Source organism: Simochromis diagramma, unplaced genomic scaffold, assembly GCF_900408965.1.
Source record: "Simochromis diagramma unplaced genomic scaffold, fSimDia1.1 OVJJ01000553.1, whole genome shotgun sequence".
NCBI lineage: Eukaryota > Metazoa > Chordata > Actinopteri > Cichliformes > Cichlidae > Simochromis > Simochromis diagramma.
In genome coordinates this window covers 1,365,245-1,389,175 of record NW_024387095.1, presented here as the reverse complement: position 1 = coordinate 1,389,175, position 23,931 = coordinate 1,365,245, and the positions used below count along the sequence as shown (strand labels likewise).

At 37.3% G+C, this 23,931-nt stretch overlaps 1 protein-coding gene across 9 annotated transcripts in view; it reads left to right on the top strand.

The window, feature by feature from the left end:
- Window positions 1-23,931, top strand: part of LOC120742847 (complement factor H-like) — an 84,116-nt gene that overhangs the window by 5,145 nt on the left and 55,040 nt on the right. The window contains exons 10-17 of one of the 9 annotated variants that reach the window (XM_040046304.1): window positions 1,081-1,248; window positions 1,584-1,775; window positions 1,872-2,054; window positions 2,437-2,598; window positions 2,918-3,103; window positions 3,527-3,706; window positions 7,858-8,037; window positions 9,063-9,393. The exons of 5 other annotated variants lie outside the window; for them this stretch is intronic. In XM_040046304.1, the coding sequence (XP_039902238.1) occupies window positions 1,081-1,248; window positions 1,584-1,775; window positions 1,872-2,054; window positions 2,437-2,598; window positions 2,918-3,103; window positions 3,527-3,706; window positions 7,858-8,037; window positions 9,063-9,253 (1,442 nt within the window). In that variant the 3' untranslated portion in view covers window positions 9,254-9,393. Of the gene's footprint in view, window positions 1-1,080; window positions 1,249-1,583; window positions 1,776-1,871; window positions 2,055-2,436; window positions 2,599-2,917; window positions 3,104-3,526; window positions 3,707-7,857; window positions 8,038-9,062; window positions 9,394-23,931 lie in introns of those variants that run through there. 3 more of the 9 variants (XM_040046306.1, XM_040046305.1, XM_040046309.1) reach the window with 3 other exon arrangements.

Below are 23,931 nucleotides of genomic sequence, written 5' to 3'. Positions count from 1 at the left end.
TGACTTTCTAACTTTCACTCATGACAGTAACCATTCAAATAAGATATTTATGTATTATTTATATAATATTTCTTTAATTACACTTTGGATTGCAGTGTATAAGTGACTGGATAGTCTATATTGATCTTTACCATACACAACAAAAATAATAATAATGAGATGAGGTATTGTTTTCTGTTACACATGCTCCTGTAAGAAATAGAACCGCAAATATAAAAAAATTTATTATTTGATTTGTGTCTGTCTATCAGTTGAAATCACCAGCTCTTGTTTTGTTTAGCTCCCTCTGCTTCCCTGAGTCTGCATTTTGGGTCCTCGCTCACTAACATCTGACACATCATGGGAAGGCTTTGCACAACTAAAAGCCTATTCCACAGGGTGGCTGTCCCAAAGGTCCAGCACCTGATTTCTTCAATTCTAATATATAAGAAGGGATGCTAGTAGAAAGGATGACTCTTTCCTTGTCAACTTCTTTCAGATGTGTCGCTAGCATCAAATTAAAAAAAAAAAAATCCTAAAATTGTATATTTTTCAGTTTATGACATTTGCAAATCATTTCTGTATCTTTTCATTTACCTTTTGTACTGCATCTCACAAAATTTGATATTGGGGTGGTAAATACAAAAGAGAAGTATGTTTGTTAATGCCCACTGAGTTCACTAGTTTGTTAAAGGCGTAGACCCGGGTGAACCCATCCATTAAGATGGCAGTGGTGAAAGTCAAATGCAAGTTGAAAGCTCAGTCTCACTTGTGGCTGAGGTTTTTGCTGTTTTGGTAAGAATCTAAAGCTACAGTCTGAAAGTCTAATAGTAGTGACAGTCATGAACCAAATTTCATCCAAACATCTCACGTAAAGACAATCAAAAACCACACGAAATGGAGGTTTGTCAAAGTCAGCAGGATTCAATGCTAGTCACTTAATAACAGACATTACACAGTCTATTCAGTAGTATTAAGGATATTTAAGCCTAGTCCAAAGATAGTTGAATAATGTTATCTATGAATCACTACTAATAACACAAGAATGTATTCTGACTGCTCTTTGATAATATCTAAATGTAATATCTGTCTTTCTGATAGCTATAACAGGATGTCCAACAACGAGTTTTGACCCCAGACTTAAAGTTTGGCAACATGGTGACAAACTTTACTTCAGGTGTGAGGATGGTTACAAACCTCTCAGCAAAGGCTGGTGGGGTGAAGCCACATGTGTGGACGGTGTTTGGTCTGGAGTTGAAAGCTGTATTGGTAATTAAAGTTTCTAATTAAAGTATCTTCTGTTATTAGCTTGAAGCAAACACAGTGACTTGTTCAATACCAATGTCAAGATGGGGAGTATAAGATGTTTAGGTAGAAAAATATAAGTTTTGAAATCTGTTTTAAACATCTTTTTAACATTTGAGTTTTATCTGCAGTTATGTTTAAGAAAACAGGTGTGAAAATATTTTCTGTAATATCTTACAATAAGTGCATTCATACAGAGTTTCTTCCACTGCTTATTCTGATCACATTTTTAAATATGGAAATGGATTTCATCCATCTGTAATATTTTGCCTGATTGTTTGTTTTCATATCCACCTTAGAGGAACAAAAGTGTCGAGAAGCTCCTGAGATTCCTAATGGGGAAGGAATACTAGGAAGTACTGAACAACACGGACAGACCCACGAAATGATATTCATTAATTGCAATGAAGGATACTCTGCTAAGATTGAGGGATTAACCTGTCGTGACGGACGATGGGATTTAAATGGATCACTTGATGATATCTGTAAATGTGAGTCACCTCAAGCATTATTTTCACACATATTGATAAAGAGATTACAGTGTGTAAATTAATAGTTTACATGTTTGACATGTTCATGTCTTGCAGCTAATCAGACCTGCAGCCCTCCACCCAAAGTTGAAAATGCTGTTATTACAACTCGTTATCGGAAGCAATACCCATCTGGCTCTGAAGTAACTTATCAGTGTCGTGATAAGTACACAATAGAGGAGGACGCCACACTTAAATGCACAGCTGGGGAATGGAAGGAGCTCAATATTCAGTGTATACGTACGTACATAAAAATAAAATATTGCTGTGAATAAGCTTTAAAACTGTTAAAAACACTGCTGTCTGTCATTCTGCCTGCTGACATATTTCATCTTTATTCATCTTTTTTCCCTACCCTTCATTAAGGGTAGAGAAAGACTGTAGTCCTTTGAGGAACAAAACAATGGAAATAATATAATGCAACATTGTACCAAAGGCACAATCTTTAACTAACCTTAAATATACTGTTTTGGTTTGTTTTTTGTGTTTTTGCCTTAGAACAGTCTGCATGTGTACCTCGGTTTACACACCTGCCGTTATCTACATTTTCAGCACTATTGGTCAAATCAATAATGTATGTAACAATGTATATAATATTGACAATACTATTATGTATTTTCAGTGTACTGTGACCAGCTTATGGATGAGTCTCTGGACTTCACAGCAGAGAAAACGAAATACATGACTGGTGAGATCATTGAATATCGGTGTAAGAATAGAGCAGGAATTATTGGCACTGCAACGTGCCAACATGGCAAGTGGGCTAAAGCAATAGAATGTGAAGGTAAGGACACATAAAAAAAAATGCAGTTTTCATACAAACACCCCCATGTGGTGCAGTTTGTAGGCTTAGACAATTATTCTTCCCTTTAATCACTTTTAAAAAAATTGCCATTCTTTTCTGACTTCTTAAAAGACTGGACATTGATTACATCTCCATTACAGCAATGAGAAACTAAATGCCTATTAATAATAAATATTTAAAGAAAAACTTGCTTAGTTTGAAAATGTAGTGAGAAAGTGTCTTATTACTTTGAATCTGATTTGGTTTCATGTTTATAATGTAAACCTCACAATAAAACAGATTCTCTTTTTCAAAACAGAGAAATGTAGAGTCCATGAAACACCAGCAGGTCTAACAATCACCGCAGATGTAACAGACGATCAAATGAAAAAAGGACAACATCTAACATTTGCTTGTGAAAACAGTAATCACATCATCAAAGGGAATGCAACGCTTGAATGTTTGGAAAATGGACAGTGGAGCAATCCTTTTCCCACATGTGAAGGTACAACACTTGTCCTCTTGTGATCTTACTGTTTATCAGTACAAAGGATGGAAAAAGATTGCTATTGCTGTTTTTGGTATTTCTTGGGGTGTCGTGTGAATGAGTGTAAGTTACACACACTTTAAACCAGAAATTAATCGTTTGTTTTGAGGCAAAAACACATTTCAGGTTATCAGTAAAATGTCCTCTGCCTGATCTGCTCTTGTGCTAATTAGTTTGTGTGAACATTGTTTCTGGTTAATTCTTTGTCACAGATGGCCACACAGTGTTAAGGTAAAGGAGAGTGATGCACAGGGTGTATGACAAATATTTCACTTCAAATGAAAAATGATGCATGACAGCAGGTCAGAGTGAAAATGTGATTATTGTGACAAAATAGTATCTAATGTTGGTTTTTCCTCTGTTATTGCCCACAATTTTTAGCTGCCAAGAATTGTAGGACGCCACCACGTCTTTCAGATGGACGGATCGAAACAGCGACTAGAAACATGTACAGACACAATGAAAAGGTCGAATATGTGTGTGACAGAAACTACGGTATGGAGGGTGGGCCGTTCAAAACCTGTGTCGATGGTGATTGGGTTGGAGAGATGAGATGCCACCGTGAGTTACATTTCCCTTTTGTTGCACACAAAGTTTTTAAATATGTTCTAAGTAAACAAACAGCCAGTGGAGGGACGCTGGAACCAGTTTGAGAAGTTTATTAAATCTGAGAAGTTGGTTAAGTGTGACGCTGAAAAGTTGTTTTCACTAACACAGACAGTAGCTCAAAACTGTTTGAAATGTGGTGCATTTAAGATTATACCTGAACACACCACAATGTAGACTTCAGGGTTAGTTGCAGTTATACACTCAAGAAAATAACTCTTTAAATGAACATAAAAAAATCATGGAAAGAATTTCCACGTGATTAAATTGCTTTATTTTAGCATTATGCAATTCTGTTACTCCAACTTAATGCACTCAAGTTGGACCAACTTAATTAAAGATTGATGAATCAACGTATTTACTGCATTTTGATCCAATATATTTTAATAGTGTTGATCCAACTTAAAGAGTTTTGTTCCAACTCAATTCAGTAGGTTTTCTCCAACTAATTTACTAAATTTGGTCCCAGCTTAAGTTAATTGAGTTGAACCAACTCATACAAATTAAGTTATTCCAACACAAGTCTTTAATGCTAATAGAAAGCAATTTAATCACGTGGAAATTCTTTCCATGATTATTTTAAGTTAATTTAAAGAGTAATTTTTTGGAGCATTTAACAAAGTCTAGAGTCTGGTTAACATACATTTCACTATTACATCTAAAAGGTAAATAAAAATTTGTCATACACATCTTTTTGTTTTCTCCAATTTATTGAATTTATAGCAAATTTCACATAATGTATAAAGAATACATGAAATGCAAGTACAAGTTACATAACAGAAAAAAAGTAGTGGACAAAGTGGAAAGTTAACCTGTTAAAACAATTTTTTAACAAAAATGAATGGCTGAATCAGGTGATTTTCCGATGACCAATACAACTACTTTGAAGGTCAACAGATGCACTTTCAAAAAAGAAAATATCTGCAATTATTTTAGGTTCATGGTCCAGATACATGGTGTAGCTGTTGTAATGGAAACATTTCTCAACGAGAAAATTGTGTTTTGAGAACCTGTACTTTGTGTGCTGTTGGATAGTTCGTGTGCATCTAATTCCATATGTCTGTGAAGGTTCTCAGTCATCCAATTCCAATTCTAATTCCATAAGAATCTTCTGCAGGACCTCAAAGGTGTACCTGAGTTCCAGAGGGTAGCTCAGGTTCAGTGAATAGACCAGACCAAGCAACATTGTCACTGCAAAAACTACATTGCCCAACTCACCCATCACTTCCACCCCCTCTAGAACAATCACAACATCCTGAGGGTCATCGCCAGGCTCCGCACCCTCTGACCGAATGACACAGATTCCAAAGACTGTCTCTGCTATGGCAGTGGCGATGCTTTTTATCAACTTCCTGTGACAATAAAACAAACCAAAAAAAGATAATGATTTCTCACTAATGTCCATTGCAAACAGTTTTAAAAGTAAATATCTGTTTTACATTAATGTAAAATACCTAAAAGCTTTATTCATTCAAGCCTTATAATAATGTAAATGTAATCAAAAATGACTGCCCGATATTTTTCCTGACTCAAGAGAAGTTCATTCAATACCTCAACAATGTCCTGTCTTTCAAAATCTTGAGTTGTGATAGGGGTGACTGTGGCACAGGAGGTAGAGCAAGTTGTCTACTGGTTTAATCCCTGGCTTCTCTAATCTGATACTAAAACTATCAATGGGTAACATACTGAACCCCAAGTTGCTCCTGATACATCCATTGAAGTGTAAATGTTACATAAAAATCTTGTATGAATGTGTGTATGAATGAGGTTATTATAATGATATTATAATAATGATAGTATAAAACACTCAAGAATGGTGTGTGTAGTATCCAGTGAGAAACTTAAAGCTCTTACTTTTCCTATTTTAAAAGGTATTTTTTACAGCCACCGGTAATTTATAGGAAAACCCCATCCCCTGAAACTTTTTGTATGTAGTTCAAGCTTATCTTTGATCATCTCCTTAGTTAAGGATACAGGCAAGTTAACATACCAGGTAATTCTTCACCAGCTTCTCAGGATCTTCATTCAGGTACACGCAAAGACCTTTGGCGATGTATTCTCTTCTGATTTCAACAGCATCAGTCTTTATACACAGAGGGGGAAAAAAACAAATATATACGGAAATCCATCTAAACGACCTAGCAGTGGGATTAAAGAACTTTTAGTTGAATTACCAGGAATTTGTGAGAAATACAGAGGCTATTGTTTTACAGTCTTAATCTTTTCAAATAGTATTTATGCATTTTAGACAAGTCTGTCATTTTAATATTGTTTTGTAATTTGTGTATTAATTTAATCATGCCAAACCCCCAATTCAAGAAAGTTTAGATGATATGTACATAAAATCAGAATGCAATGTTTTCTTGGTCTCAAAACTATATGTCACTTACAAATGAATATATTACATTTTTAACATGGGAATGTGATAATTTTTAAGAAAAATATTAGCTCACCATGAATTTGATGAACTGGCCTGCCAGCTCTACAGACCTTTCACCACCTGATAAGATTAAACATTTATTATCTTTACAGGAGGGAACTGCAAGTCTCCAAGTTTATTAAGTAGAAAAATATTTAATTTCAAAAAAATTAAAAAACAGGAAAACATATCTGTTCTTGTTTTGTCTTTCCTCCTCAGTGTACTAAAAACACATAAATTGTTAAATAAACCACTGTCCATCAGTTGCAACTTACAAACTTACAAATTTCAACAACCCACACGTAAAATGTAAATTTATCACAACAGTCTCTGTGGTAGAGCCAAACTAGCTTATGTGCAGAGGTTAAGTTATAAACAATATCTATATTTGGAGTAGCTAAGTCTTTCATATTAGGCTATCATGCTAGCATGACGTGGTGCTATATTCTTGCACTAACGTGTTAGCTAGCTAGAATGGCATAAACAAACAGATATTTTTTTTTAAAAAAAGCAAAAAAACAAATGTGAATAAATAGAACTGAAAAGAATCGACAAACTAATGATACCTTTGTGCAAAAAGTATTTTCATCAAGATGGATGAAGATAGATTCACTCTTACCTTTCCAAGATGACCGCGAAGCAAACCATGTGCTTTCCTGCCTCTTGTTGTTTAGAATTTCACGTGATCTTGTGATATCGCGAGTCTTTAAGGCAGCTAACCACTCTTGTTAGATTTTATCATGTCATATCAACAAGAATAAATTTAAGAGGCGCTAAGTTGGTAAATTTCATGTAGATCTTATATGATTTTATTACGTTCACCTTAGAAACATAAATTCATTGTGTTCAAATTACATGTTAGAGTCTTGTAAATGCAATAACCACCAAATTTCACTTTTTTGAGTGTATCATTAAATAATAATAATATTAATACGAACAAGAAGAATTCGTTTTTATAGAAACCTCTGTAATAACCCACCATCCCCAAACTGTACTGCAGCTCTGAGAACATCACAATGGCTTCAGTTCTTAAGTGGATGGGTTTCACTTGTTCACCACCCACTACTTCTCCTAGATACACTATTGCAGTCTGCCCAAAGTCACACTTTGAGAGATTTAATGTCAGGTTTGCCTTTTCACGATTTCAGTGTTTTTAAGTGGCCCTCTATCATTGCCACAGACATCACACATTTCATCACCAGTTAACATGGGTTACATGGAGGAACAGGGAAATACAACATGCTATGGACATGTCAGAGGAAATGTGAGAACCTGATGAGCACACACGAACCACAGAAGAGTTTGAACTTTAAAAAAAAAAATAAATTGTTTTTCCACAATAAAATGATTAAAACAATTAAAAGGATAGGATCTGTAAGATGTGGGAGAGGGCAGTAGATGAATATATCAAAGAAGCAGATCATTTCAACAGCAACATGAGTTTGATACCAGTACAACACAGTTTATCATTAGTTACAAAGAGTGCTGACCACTTTCTAAGCATAACAGAACTACATATATCGGATGACAAAGCAGTCTTAAAGGCTGTGATCTGCACTCGGATTGCATGATGAAAACTTCACCTGAAATGTAAAATAATATGTGACGGTATATGAACATAAAAACGTGACTAAAAAATTAAATGTTGTCTAAACTTTTTTTTTCTCTATTGCTCACACTTTTGCAGCTGCCCAGGGTTGTGGGAGGCCACCACCTCTTTCAGATGGAGACACCAAAACAAGTACTAAACGGCTGTACCAACATAATGAAAAGGTTGAATATATCTGTCAGCATTATTACGTCATGGAGGGTGGACCGTTCAAAACATGTAATGATGGTGAATGGACTGGAGAGATTAGATGCCTCCGTAAGTAAAAGTTTTCTTTATATTTTTCATGTTACATTCTGTGAAGAGAAACGTAAAAAGTCATTTTGGTTTTTGGTTTTTAATTTTGTTTAATTCCAGAGGTGCGACCCATATATACACAAATATACACGACTGCTTGTGAGCCTCTCAAGATGAGAAACTATGTATAAAATATCAAATTAAATACGTTATCACAAACAGTGAATGCATTACTTTGTTGAAGCCCTTCAATAAACATCTTAAATGTTCAGTTTAAAATCCACTGTGGTGGTGTACACCGCAAGCATTTAAAACACTGTGATAGATTTTTTGGAGCATGTTGTGTTTGACATAAGAAATCAACAGGTATAAAATCATTTCTCAGTGTGTGGATAGTAGGGCCTGAAGTTTACTGACAAACATTTTTTATGTTTTTCCATGATGAGCTCCAGTAAGACCTTCTTTAATTTTTTTCCTGTTGACTTCAGGTGATATTATAAAATAGACATGATGAAGTTGAATTATAATACAGAGCCCTTGTCACACGCATAGTTATACGAGTACAACACGCAGTGAAATGTATCCTGACACGCTCCTCGACTGTGCAAAAAGAGAGAGAGAACATTATGTACATGCAAAAAGAGAGAACAAATATACATATAACCATAAAAGTGAATTAAATAAAATAAGACAATCTGGAAATTTCAAATTTAAACATCTGAAAAATGTACATTGTGCAGGTGGGTATTAAAGTGTCTAGTACTGTAGTGAGGCTGAGAGGAGTCAGGCTGGGATGGACAGGACTTCAGCATGTAAAATAGTCACAGAAATATTACATAAAATTAACAGTGAATGTAATCACCCCACAAGAGCAACAGCAACAGTAGATCATCTGTGTACCATTCCAGTGTTTGACCACAATTTAGAATTAGGCAGGAGAAAATAAATTTTATTTGTAGCCACAGAGTCCTTTACAGAACACAATATTCTGTACATTCATGTATTTTACTAACATTAAAAGACTGTTTATCTTTTATGCCTTACAGAACCCTGCACTGTGAATAGAGACGACATGAGCAGACATAATATTCAGTTCAGATATTCAAGAGATGATAAACTGTATTCAGCACATGATGATGAAATCGAGTTTAGGTGTACCAGAGGAAGACACGTTGGGACACTGAAAATGCGTCAGAAGTGTGAACATGGTGTGATACATTTGCCGACTTGCCTATAATGCTTTTTTGTACAAGACTAGATAAACACGAGGGCACTAATGTGTCAATAATTGAAGAGCAGAATAAAGACTTAGACCAGTGAAGTACCAGTGCTGTATGTGGTCATTTCAATAAAAGCTAATAAATGCTGACTGAGTCTGTTTTCAGCGACTACGTGTTTTCTGAGTGAAATCTATCTTGCATAAATCTTCTAACACAAATTCAGAACGTATATGCCTCACTTGGCTTAGCCTGAGAATTTTATGATTTAATAAAGGTTGCCCAGCAACTGAATTTTGAATACTAACTATCTGATTTAAAGAGTTATTAAATGATCTGTACAAAAACATGACTTGGCTGATGTTTGTTCAGTCATAAAAACCTTTTGATCGTTCTGGAGTTTCGATAACTTCTCTCTGGGTCACTGTATGTAGAATCATTCAGACAAGGAAAAAAATCCACCTGACGTGTACTTTCCTCTATAATATAAGGTGTTATCTGTTATTGTTTGGAGCTGTAAAATAAAATTCAGTTATATTTATTTCAGGAATTTTAAATTAACAGGTTTTCTGGTCCAAACAAAGATTTTTTTCCTACAGTCAAATACAACCCATATGAGCGTTTGCAAAATAGGCAGACCCAACAAAACCAGTTATCATGAGATGGCTAATAAATTACTTCACTTTAAGAGCATTCATGTTGTTATAGACAGTGTTGCTGTTAATGTATGTTTGGGGGCGTTGCACCCTGGAACCTTCAGAGGTTTTTCAGGGTGGGGACAGTTTTCCTGTATGTGTGCGACTAGCTGTGGTTGTTTCTAAAAGTGGTCAGTAAACGTCCTAAAACTGGCACTTGAGTTTCCGAGCATTTTTATCCTGAGGTTATAACACATGTCAATACAAGCTGTTTGTGTAGTATCGCATGCTCTTTATTCCTCACATACTCCACTACTCCACTGAGATGAGACAGTGTGTCATTTTATGATCAGCATATTAGTAACAGCACAGTCTGCTTGAAATGAAAATCATGACACCGATAATAACTACAAGAGCCGAGAAAAGAAACTGTTAGAGACAGACGTTCTCGTTATTTTTAGCTTCAACTTTGCATTTATTTGTGGGTTTAATGTATGTTTTATTAAACAATAATAAATTATTAAACAATTAACATATTCAGTTACATAAAATCTGTCCTTAACTACGGAAATACCACTAGACCCACATCAAAACCTTGCCAAATAACACCAAATAGAATCTAAACAGTGCAAATCATTTTCCAATTCAAAGTCTTACTTAAATATTATACAATTTATACAGAGGCTTTTTAAAACATGTCAAAAATCCTCATTAATTCTTTAAAAAAAATAAATATAAGAAAGGATCACTTATTCCAGTTGTGTTGGGTTTTTTCCATGAGTGAGGACAAATATGCTCAAAATAATTAGATTTCACTTTTTATTAGAGACAAAGAGGTTTAGAGACAAAGCACCCAGGATGTAAAGACTTTTATTGCATGTCACAGAAACATCATGTTAACATCATGTGACCGGTCTGAACAGTTGAGGGTGGTCTGATATGAGCTTGTGTTTCTTCTTTTGCACCTCTCTGGATCTCCTTATTTAGAGATGACCCTCTTGCAGGCAACGCTCCCTTTACCATGGCAACCACCTCTTACCCTCTGCTCAGATCTGCATAAAGAGATAGCGAAGGGAGCGAGGAAAAGAAAAGGGAGAGAAAGAGCTTCTCTAACCCCAGAAATTAACAGCCGTGTTTCCTCTAGCAGAGTGGGCCTCAAGGTTTTGTACTTTCTGGTGCCATCACCAGTTCAGGCAGACCTTGCTCGTCACACATTCCACAGAAAAGAAGGCTTCTCTCTGTTTATGACTGTTAGTGGGTGAGGGTAGCAGTCTAAACATAACTATGTGCAGTAAATGATAAAACAAATATGTGATGCAAATTATGAGGTAAAAGCATTATTGATGAAAATTAATTTGAGCAACTGCCATTCTTTAATCTAGAGCAAAAACCAATCATCCTAATGTAGCGACCCTGAAGTAGCTAGGCCCGCCTAGAGTTCGTTTTACTTTATCTTACTAGTGATGGGTCGGTCGCGAACAAAACGGCTTTTGGAACTGCTTTATTTTTTCTTTCTTTCACACTTTTTTTCGCTTCATGCCACACTGATCAATATGTGTTTGTTTTTTTGTTTGTGCTGAGCAGAGGGGGGAGGGGCGATAGTTACACTAACAGCAGCATTAGCACATGAACAGAGGGAGAGAGAGAGCCAGAGGCAACAACAAGAAACAATATTAGAAAGGTATAGTAAAGAAAATGAGTGATGCAAAATCTGGAACCATTTCAATTCTACTGACATTACAAAGGCAGAGTGTAGAGTCTACAAGAAAAGAATATCATATAGGCTTCACAAACAAACTGCACAGGTACCTGAGAACTGTCCACCCATCAGTGCAATGGGAAGATAAAACACAGTCAGTTGAGTGTGATATTAATGAAGGTGCCAGTGTGTCTACTGCAACTGCTGCTGCTGCTGCTTCTGTTGCAGTATGTACAGCATCATGCATCTGAATGCAAACCTTTACCTAAATTAAAGATCTGGGTCTTCAGTTTTTTCTTTTTGCTTTGCATAATTTAATCTATATTTTATTGTGTTGTGGTTTCCAGTGTTTTATGTTGTTTCACTTTAAATTTGTTTAAAAGAAAAAGCTGAAAATTTAAATGGTTCAGAGTTTAACTGTAAATAGTTGTTTTTTGTATTTCATTATGTTATGTGGAGTAAATAAATAAAAGCATATTTATATAATAAACATATATAAATAAATAAATAAAATTTTTACATTAGTAATTCATTTTGTGCATAATATTCTATTGTTGTTGATAATAAATTAATTAAAACAACAAAACAACCTGAAGAGCCGCTTGGGAGCCCTAAGAAGCCAACACTGTTATATCTGGCTCGTTTTAGAGAACCGGCTCTTTTTAGTGAGCCGGTTCTCTAAAACGAGCCGGAATTCCCATCGCTATATCTTACCTGCTAATTTTGTTATCGGTTCCTGTTTCTATATACATATAATTTTTTTAGGCGTTCCCTTTCTTTTCATTTCTTTTCGTTCCCTTTGCTTGGAAGTTCAGTGTTTCCCTTTTCCCACTCTAATCACACTTACTAACTACTTACTAAAAACTTATCTGGGAATAGGAAACATTCAATTGCAACAAGATCTTCAAGTTGAATTAAATTTGTTAACTGAGTAACAAGCAAAAACAATAATTAAATCAATTAGTCACCTTCAGTTTCGAAAATAGAATAAGTAGAATAAAGTCCCAAAGTAACTTGTGATTTAATTCACTACTTCAGTTTAATGGGCCACCACCACACACACAGACACACACAAACCAACCCAGAATCGCCACGTCCGATATGGTTGCAGGCCTGGATCGCTGTGGTCGGGGGAGCCAGTGGCCCTGAAAAAAAATTATAAACTGGCGCCTCTCTTCTGAGGAGGAATCTGGTCAAATCCAAGAGGAGTCCTCTTCCCTGCCGCACTGTCTGTCACACAGGAAGAAAAGCAGCAAGCCTCCTCCCAGGCAGCTGCAAACTGTAGAACGAAGTCTCCAACCTTGAATCCAGTGTAGTCCTTGCTGTAATTTCCAGAGGCCGCCGTTGCAGCTAACAACAATTGATTAGTTAGGCAGCCGCTCACTGTTTTTCTAGGAAAATTTAATGACTAGTCCAATGTATTGTGAGTTTTTCCACGTACAGTGGTTAAAATGGCTTTATCGTGACCATCGAGTATAGGTTACTATGTGTAGAGGTTTTTGTGAGAGAGAAGACAAATATGCTCCAATTATAAGTTTTCGCAATTTATTATCAAAAACTGGTTTTACATGGCGCTATAGACCTCCTCTCTCCGGTTCAGAGACAAAAGGCTGCTGCACCCAGGCAGTAAACATTTTTTTATTATGTTTGATAAGGATAATGTTAACATGATTGGTCGAAACAGTTTAGGGTGGCCTTAGGTCTGATGTCGGCTCACATTTCTTCTTCTGCAATTTTCTGAGCATCTCCTTATTTGGAGATGCCACTTCAAGTGGCTTTCGGTCAGACTTGCAGAAAGAGAGAAAGAGCTTCTCCAATCCCCAAATTTATGACCATGTTTACCTTCTGGTGCCTTCACTAGTGAGACAGACCCTAACCCGCAGATTCATTAGAGAAGGGAGCTCCTCTCTATTTGTGTCTGTTAGTATCTGAGTGTAGCAATCTACTTCTAATACTACTCTACAATGATTAACTATGTGCAATAAAGTATAAAACACAAATATGTGAAGCTAATTATGAGATATTTATTATTTATATTTATTGAGTCTGTTGGCATCATGAAAAGTTTATGAAAGACTCTACAAAGCTAGGGGGCACGGACTTCAGAAGTCATTGGTCATGTCGAATGACCAGCGGATAAACTCTCAGGTTGGTAATAAATGTATTACATGTATAAGAACAAGCGTCATGTTAACAAATGATAGCCATACAGTAACTTTTATGCTTATTGTAGCTGTTAGCTAAAAATGCTAATTTAGCGTAGTTTGCACTGAATTCAGCTTCGACAAACAAATATGATCGACTGTTTCTAGTAGAATTCCAGAGTTGTCATATTATACCCTCTCAGAGCCCTGTATGCTTGTAGAGACCCCTACAGTAGGGAAACATGCAAAACAGTGTCCAAACCTTTGTATTTTAGCTTTATTTATGTCTTAAACAGCATCCCAACTCTTTAGCTAACTTAATAACTTTAGCTAAAGTGAATAGTTGGTCTAATTCATTAGTGCAGCATTTGAAACAGAAACGGTCATAGATGTTATGTTTATCCAAGTACGCTGTTAGGTGGACAGCAACTGCATTCTCTTCTGACATAAAAGTCATATATACATCTTTTGATTTTATATAATAATTAATTGATACTTTTAACATTTTTCTACCTGAAAGAGCTGAAAAAATGTTCAGTCTGTGATCTGTTCTTCTGCTTAGCCAGGAGAAAAGAAAGTGGCCCTGCCTCTATGAGCTCTCTGACCAGGCCAAGACAGGAATGGAGAAAATGGCCTCAATATGGGCATTGTTGGAAGGCATGTCATTACTTTACATAAAGAAGACTGATTGTGAACATTTGTTAATCCTGGCTAATCCGACTCTCCTCTTGTATAACTTTTAATGTGTCACAATCACAAAGGCAGGAATCAAACACAGGACTCTAAATAGTGCAATCAAAAGAGGTTTATTTACACAATGCCACCAGGTGAGATATATAAATATATACAGTGTTGGGGGTGAGAGGGGCTCCAGGGAATCCAAGGAGGTACAAGGGGAAAAAGGCAAACACAATTAAACTCCTCTTCACACTAGCACTTCACAATCCACAGAGGTCCACTCACACTCACTCGATGGGGGTTCGGAGGGAAACAGGGAAGGGTCCAGGAAGTTCTGTACATGGAAAGGAAACACGTAGAGAGAAAACAGGAATCACAAGGCCAGCTGACACTAACAGAGGTAAGTACAACAATCCAGCAGAGAATATCAGTCTGCCATCACCTTAAGTAGTAGGCAGGGTAATCCAGGACAATGAATTACAGGTAAGCCAGCTGCCTTCAAGTGTGTTGGTCAAGGGCCCTGTAAATGAGTAACACCCAGGAGGAGAGGAGTGTGTAAAAGAGAGATAGAAAAACACAAACCTAGACAACACAGAGAGGAATGGAGGACTGTGACATAATATTCATATTGATATAAGATTCACTCCACTGGGTGAATACGGTAGAAAGAGAAAGGGAGAATAAAACAATATTTATTTATTTATTGGGCTTTATTGACCCGACCTGCAACAGACTGTCTTCATACACCTGGAATGATCGATTGCCAACACACTATATGCATGGAGTATAAACATTTGAATCTGGAATAAACTGTAGAGCAACTTAACTTTCATGTAAGGGGTCTGGTGATTTTGGAGAGTTGTGTGCTTTTAGGAATAGCAATTAAAGAAACCATATCAGGCATTTTTGTACTTTGTTTTCCTTTAGGCAATCAGATTTTTTCTTTTGAGTATGTTTTTTTAAATCTAGTGTATTGTACTCTTATATGTCATCCATACTTTATTAATGCACTTTGCATCCTTTTGAAACCTTTGTAGTAAAATTGTACATGCACAAACTCTTCCTTAAAATCCTCATACATCAATATTTTTTGGTCCTTTTTTATAAATCTCTACCTTAGACTCTTCCTCACCTTTTCCAGATTTTCACAGTCCTGAACATGTGAACGTTACACATTTACGTAAGTGGCACAATAAACAGACCACAAACCTCATTTGGAAATGAATTTGATTGCAATGGGAAGCAGAGACAAAAAGTTAGTCATTTATTCCACCTCCTCACTCATATGGAAGCTGATTCAATCTGGTTGTCACTTCCCCATTTGATCTAAATACAGACTGAATGTAATGCAGCTAAATCAGCACATGAATCCTAAGCTGACGTGACTGGATTAAGATGAATCTGATAATGGTCACAGACAAACAAAAGTAAATTAACCTTTCATTTAAGGTAAGTAAAAAAATTATATACTTTATGCCAGTAATATTTAAGATTTCCATTCACGGAGGAAGCTATTATATGAAGCATGAAAACCGTGTACAAGAATTGCATAATCTTCTTTTTACACAGCATATTCCCTTTTCATGGCCCCTTTATATATACCTTATGTACACAGCAGGTCTAAAGGTTTAGAACACCCCAATTTTCTAGTTTATTATTGAAAATTATGTTGTTTATTGTCTCATTGCACTCTAAAATGAAAGTATAGTACAAAAAAAGCAATTGGAGTTGAAAGAGAAATCATGGAATTAATTTAAAGACCGAAATGTATTTTAAACTTTTGACTTATCAAAGTAGCACCTTCAGCAGATATAACAGCTGAACAAACCTGTGGCATTCTTTCTACAATAGAAATCAAATATTCTTCAGAGAGTTCTTCCCACATCTGTTACAGATGTTCCCATAAATGTGTAGCACTTGCAGATTACTTTGCTTTCACTCTGTCCAGTCCATCCCAAACTCTACGGGGTTTAAGTCTGGACACTGTACAATACAATACAATACAATACAACTTTATTTGTATTGCACATTTAAAACCAGAGGTACACCAAAGTGCTTCACAAAATCCAAGAAAACAGTAGCAATTGGCCACAGTTGCCTTTCCTAAAAAACTATATTAATACATCAAGCTATTTTCTCTTACTGCTGCTCTCCTAATTGCTGCTTCTCTTATGAGATAATTACGATATTATATATTTTATATTATATATCATAAAATATAAAAATCATAATGATGTCACCAACGGTCCCCAACCCCCGGGCCTTGGACCAGTACCGGTCCGTGAGTCGTTTGGTACCGGGCCGCAAGAGTTGAGGCTCAGGTGTGAAATGTATAGTTTTCAGGGTTTTTATCGGTTTTCAGCGTTATTTTGTTATCGTTTTTATCATTTACTCAGTTTTCCTGGGTCTTTTCACGTGTGTTATGAATAAATCTTCTTTTTTCGGTACCGGTACTAGTTTTATTTTGTTGTATTTATCCGCGACACCTTAAAGGCCGGTCCATAAAAATATTGTCGGGCATAAACCGGTCCGTGGCGCAAAAAAGGTTGGGGACCGCTGGCCTAGACCACTGAACATTTCATAATGGTTGTGCTAGTATGAGTCTTTTTGTTTCCTTTTGGTTATTTATTGATGTAATGACCTTGTCCTCTTGCCAATAAAGCTTTTTTCCTTAACTGGAAGTGACACAAGCTGCCTGAACAAACATGTAAATGAATGACAAGAAGAAAACGGTAAACAAATCACATAAAACTTGCAGAATGTGTACTTGTCAGATGGAGACACCAAAATAACTACTAAACAAGAGTACCAACATAATGAAGGAGTTGAATATGTCTGTCAGCAATTCTTGCTCATGGATGGTGGACCATTCAAAACCTGTATCGATGGTGAATGGACTGGAGAGATTAGATGCCTCAGTAAATTACAGTTCCTTTTATATGTTCCCTTTTTATTTTATTAAATACAGAAAAAGAAGAAAAGATTTGAAGTTTATTCTGAATCTTGAGTTTGCATTTGTTGTCTTTTCATTCTTAATATGAGGACCAAAGAGATGTTGATGCAAGTGAAGGTCATCATTAGACTTGAAAGAAACACAGAAAACCTTGGGAGAGACCAAATCAATAATCTGAGAAATTGTTTTATTTTGATAAACAAAACCAAGTCAGAAATAGGGTGGATAATCACAGAATGCTTTAAACTTCACAACATCTACCCGAGAATCTTGAGGAGATAGGAATATCACTGTCAAAATCAGGAGATGCTTCATAAATTTAAAAACTGATAGTTTACAGCTGGTCCACTCAAGTACAAAAATACCAACAACAAGAAGGCCAGACTAGACTTTGTCACAAAACCTCTAAAAGAGCCAGCACAGTTCAGATATTTTTTCCTTTGTAGAGATGAAACAAAGATTAATGTGTAATAGAATGATGAAGAAGAGTATGTAGAAGGAGAGAAAAAGCATTATCTGAAGCATATTACATTTGATAATATATGAGCTATCAAATATCAGCGATCAGCGAGCTCCAGAATGCACACCCCAATGGATTGTTTATTATCGCCAGAGATTTCAACCACACAAATCTCAAGTCAGTGCTTCTGAAATTTCATCAACACATGGACTTTGCGAGAAGGGGGGAAAACGCGCTGGATCTTGTTTACACAAATATTTCCATGTCTTGAGCCATCAGAGCAGCGAAGCACACGCATGGCAGAAGAACCCACAGCCACTTCCAAGACAGCAGTGACACGCCACGCATGTGGCAGGGCACCCAGGCCATCACAAACTACAGGAAGACAACACCTGCCTGCGATTGTGACTCCTCCTTACCAGACACACTAAACAACTTCTATGCACAGTTTGACGCACAGAATGATGTGTTGGTGAGGAAGTCCTCCGATCCTCACAACAACCAGGTTCTGTGTCTGACCTCTGCTCATGTGGGGAAGACTCTTCGCAGAGTTAACCCAAAGAAAGCTGCTGGTCCAGATAACATTCCTGGAAGACTACTCAGAGAATATGCAGACCAGCTGACAGATGTCCTCACTGACATCGTCAACCTTTCCCTGAGGTGCCTCAAGGCCACCACCATGGTTCCTGTGCCAAAGAAGTCCCCAGTGTCCTGCCTCAACGGCTACCATCCTATTGCAGTCACACCCATCATGATGAAGTGCTTTGAGAACCTCATCATGAGGCGCATCAAGACCCTGCTGCTACCCACTGGACCCACTGCAGTTCGCCTGTCACCATCATGCTGCCATCGCCACCACTCTACATCTCGCCCTCTCCCACCTGGATAATAAGGAAGTAGTGTACGAATGCTGTTCATAGACACAATCATTTCTCAGCACCTGATCGGAAAAGTGAGCCTACTGGATCTGAACACCTTCCTCTGCAACTGGATCCTGGACTTTCTGACAGAAAGACAGTTCGGATCGGCGACAGCATCTCCAGCACCACCACACTGAGCACTGGAGCCCCTCAGGGCAGTGTGCTCAGCCCACTGCTGTTCACTCTGCTGACTCACAACTGTGCAGCAATGCATCATCAAGTTTGCCAATGACATGACTGTAGTGGATTTCATCAGCAAGAACGACGAGCCAGCATAGCTAACGGACTGGTGTATAACCAACAACCTGTTTCTGAATGTGGACAAGACAAAAGAAATGATTGTTGACTTCAGGAGAGCAGAGATCACTGTAAAACTTAACACTGATGGATCCTCTGTGGAGGTTGTCAAGAGCAGCAAATTCCTTTGTGTCCACCCGGTTTTTTGCAGTCTTTGCAGATTGCACTTTACGTAGTCCTGTGTTGATTGTCTGTTACATGTCATATGTAGCACCGTGGTCTCGGAGGAACGTTGTCTTGTTTCACTCTGTACTGTACCACTGTACATGGTTGAAATAACAAAAAAAGCCACTTGACACTTGAAATGTGGTGGAGGTAATATTATGGCATGAACATGTATGGCTGTCAGATGAACTGGGTCACCAGTGTTTACTGACGATGTGACTGCTGATAGAAGTAGCAGGATGTCCCAAAAGATTGATTCAATTCATGTGGATGTAGTGTTTTCAGTGGTCGATAATTAATCACTCATCCAAGTGACTTCTTCAGTCTCAACTAAACGCAGGTTTTTTCAACCTGAAACTAGCACCACTGACTAACAGCGGCCTGTTAGGTCAATTTCATGATCACTAATATACAAATGGTCATTGATCAATGGTCATGAGTACAATTCACAGAGAGTTTAAGAAGGGCTGAAATTACAGCACCGCAGCCATACAGGTGTGCAAATTTCTGACTTAAAATTCTGAATATTTGTCTAACAAATAACCCCCTCTCTAAAATCCAAAAATAAATAAGTACATAAATTAAATAACTGGCCCACTTATTTAGAGAAAGCTCAGTTTAAATCCAAATGTGACTTTTAAACATTTCTTATTCTTCAAAATTTCAGTACAGAAATCTATGTTAGAGATGGCATGTAAAATAGCCATAGAAAAACAAGATAATGACATTTATAGTTAGGCAGGAAAAAATAAACTAAAAAATAAATCATACCCATAATGTCCTTTAAAGAACACAATATTCTGTGCATTCCTGTATTTTATTAACATTAAAAGGCCTTTCTTTTTTTGTCTTACAGAAACCTGCACTGTGAACAGAGAAGACGTGAACAGACATAATATTCAGTTTCGATATTTTAGTGTTGATAAACTGTATTGAGAAAATAATAAAACTGAGTTTGTGTGTACCAAAGGAAGACATGTTGGGGCAGTGGGAATGCGTCAGAGGTGGTCGAGGGTGTGATACAGTTGCCAACTTGCCAGTAATGGTGTTTTTGTACTAAATTAGATAGAAATGGGTCTACGAACTTATCAGTAATTATTCTGAGTGAATAATTAGATCACTGAAGTCATTTTAATAAAAGCATATAAGCTGACTGAGTCTGTTTTCTACCTTTACATGTTTACTAAGTGAACTCTATCTTGCATGCATGCTGTGCCAAGATACTCTGAGATACTCAAGATCTCTGCACTCCCTTACATTTTCAATATGTATGGAAGGCTGATGTACAGTGTTGGGGCGTAATGGGATTCATTTACCACTGTGATGTATTTAAAATACAAAATATGAGTAACTGTATTCCAAATCATATCACTTTTATTGTCACGTCACATTACTGTTACACTGGTACAGCAGATGTGAGTGTGATTCTTGTATATGTATGCATCTATATATGTGTGCGTCTATATATATATATATATATATATATATATATATATACATACATATGTGTGTGTGTGTGTGTGTGTGTGTGTGTGTGTGTGTGTGTGTGTGTGTGTGTGTGTGTGTGTAAAATATACAGAGGTCAGCAGTTTAAATACTGTGCAAAAGAAATAGCATATATGTAGAATATGAAGTGCATAGTGTTCAGGTTCCGGCAGATGAGAGTGAGGTGTCTATGAAGTGTTAGTGGTCAGTGTTCAGCAGTCTGGTGGCCTGATGGTGGCCAGTCTGCTGGTTTGGGACCGGATACTGCAGTACTTTCTGCCTGACGGAAGTAGTTTGAACAGTTTATGGCCGGGGTGACTAGAATCTTTGATGATCCTCCCCACTTTCCTCAGGCACCGCTTCTTGTAGATGTCCTGGAGGGAGGGAAGCTCACCTCCAATTATCCTTTTGGAACACCACACCGCTCTCTGGAGAGCTTTGCAGTTGTAGGCGGTGCTGTTGCCATACCACGTGGTGAGATATGCTCTCAGTGTCACAGCGGTAGAAGGTCCTGAGGATGCGGGGGCTCATGCTGAGTCTCTCAGTCTCCTGAGAAAGAAGACGTGTTGCTGCGCCTTCTTCACTGTTTTGTTTGTTTGTAATGACCATGTGAGATCCTCCGCCACATGTACACCTAGGAAACGAAAGATACTCACTCTCCCCACAGCAGCATTGTTGATGGTGATGGGGGTGTGTGCTTCCCTACACCTCCGGAAGTCCATTATCAACTCCTTTGTCTTCGTGACATTGAGGGTGAGCTAGTTGTCTTGGCACCAGTGTCTCAGTTTCCTGCAGTTTCCTTCCAGCTTTGAGGGAACGATGGTATTGAATGCTGAGCTGTAATCTACAAACAGCATTCTCACATACGTGTCTCTTTTCTCCAGGTGCGAGAGGACAGTATGTAAGGCAAGGCAAGTTTATTTATATAGCAAAATTTAACAACAAGGTTATTCAAAGTGCTTTACAGAGACATTAAAAAACAAAAACAAATAAAAAGCATGATTTAAAATTGATTTAAAAAACAGTAGATAAAATCAGAACAGTAGATAAAATCAGTAGTTAAAATGTAAGTTTTGAAATTTAAGCTTAAAAGTGTGGATTTGGTGTTTTACTCAAATGCAGCTGAGAATAGGTGAGTCTTCAACTGGATTTAAATAAACTGAGTGTTTCAGCTGATCTGAGGCTTTCTGGGAGTTTGTTCCAGATATAAGGAGCATAAAAGCTGAATGCAGCTTCTCCGTGTCTGGTTCTGACTCTGGGAACTGATAAAAGACCAGATCCAGATGACCTGAGGGATCTGGAAGTATCATACTGGGTCAGGGGGTCACTGATGTATTTTGGTCCTAAACCATTCAGAGCTTTATAGGCCAGCATCAGGACTTTAAAGTCTATCCTCTGATGGACAGGCAGCCAGTGTAAAGACCTCAGAGCTGGACTGATGTTGTCCACTTTTTTGGTCTTAGTGAGGACTCGAGCAGCAGAGTTCTGAATGAGCTGTAGTTGTCTGACTGATTTTTTAGGTAGACCTGTAAAGATGCTGTTACAGTAATCAAGCCTACTAAAGATGAATGCATGGACTAGTTTTTCCAGGTCCTGTTGAGACATCAGATCTTTTATCCTTGAAATGTTCTTGAGGTGATAGTAAGCTGATTTTGTTATTGTCTTAATGTGTTTTTCTAAGTTTAGGTCTGCATCCATCACTACACCCAAATTTCTCACCTGTTTTTGGTGTTTAGGTGTATAGATTGAAGTTCTCTAGTGACCTGTAATCGTTTTTCTTTGGCACCAAAGACTATTACTTCAGTTTTGTTTTTGTTTAGCTGGAGAAAATTGTGGCACAACCAGTCATTAATTTCCTCAATGCATTTACCAAGAGCCTGTACAGGGCCTCGGTCTCCTGGTGACATTGTGATACATATTTGTGTGTCATCTGCATAGCTGTGATAGTTTATTTTGTTGTTCTTTATAATCTGTGCCAGTGGGAACATGTAAATGTTAAACAGAAGGGGTCCCAAGATGGAACCTTGGGGAACTCCACATGTGATACTAGTCTGCTCAGATGTGAAGTAACCTATTGATACAAAGTATTTCCTGTTTTCTAAGTATGTTTTGAACCAGTTTAGTACAGTTCCTGAAATATCTGCCCAGTTCTCCAGTCGTTTGAGTAATATGTTGTGGTCAACTGTATCAAATGCTGCACTGAGATCCAGCAAAACTAAGACTGACATTTTTCCACTGTCTGTATTCAGACATATGTCATTAATCACTTTGGTCAGAGCGGTTTCAGTGCTGTGGTTCTGTCTAAAACCTGACTGGAAGGCATCATAGCAGTTATTCTGTTTTAAGAAGTAACTGAGCTGTTGAGAAACTGCTTTTCAATGATCTTACTTAAAAATGGTAGATTTGAGATCGGCCTGTAGTTGTTCATTTGTGTCTTGTCAAGATTGTCCTTTATCAGTATAGGTTTAATTAAAGCAGCTTTTAGTGGTTCTGGAAACACACCTGACATTAAAGAAAAGTTGACGATCTGTAACAGGTCTGACTCTAAAGTCTTTGAGACCTTTTTGAAAAAAAATGTTGGCAGGACATCTAAACAGCAGGAGGAGGAGTTCAGTTGACCTAAGATGTCCTCCAGGTCTTTGCTGTTAATAAGGTGAAACTGTTTGATGGTGTTTAAACAGTTTTTCGGTGGACACAGTACATATCCTGAATCTGCTGTTGATGTACCAATTGCTTGTCTAATCTTTTGGATTTTGTCTGTGAAGAATTTGGCAAAGTCATTGCAGGCCATGGTCGAATGAAGTTCAGCTGCCACTGACACAGGAGGGTTTGTTAGCCTGTCAACTGTAGAAAATAAGACACGAGCATTATGACTGTTTTTGATGATGATATCAGAGAAGTAGGACCTTCTTGCACTCCTCAGTTGTAAATTATAATTGTGAAGTTTCTCTTTATAGATGTCATAATGAACCTGGAGGTTTGTTTTTCTCCATCTGCACTCAGCTTTCCTACGCTCTCTTTTTTCATTTTTCACTAGTGTGGAGTTTCTCCATGGAGACTTTTTCCTTCCAGAGATAACCTTCACCTTAATGGGAGCAATAGTGTCCATTACATTTAACATTTTAGCATTGAAGCTATTGACGAGCTCATTGACTGACCCTCTGGACAGGTCAGGTGTTAATGGGAAGACCTGGTTAAAGATCTCACTACTGTTTTCAGTTATACACCGTTTTGTGATCACTCTGGGCTGAAATTTTACTTT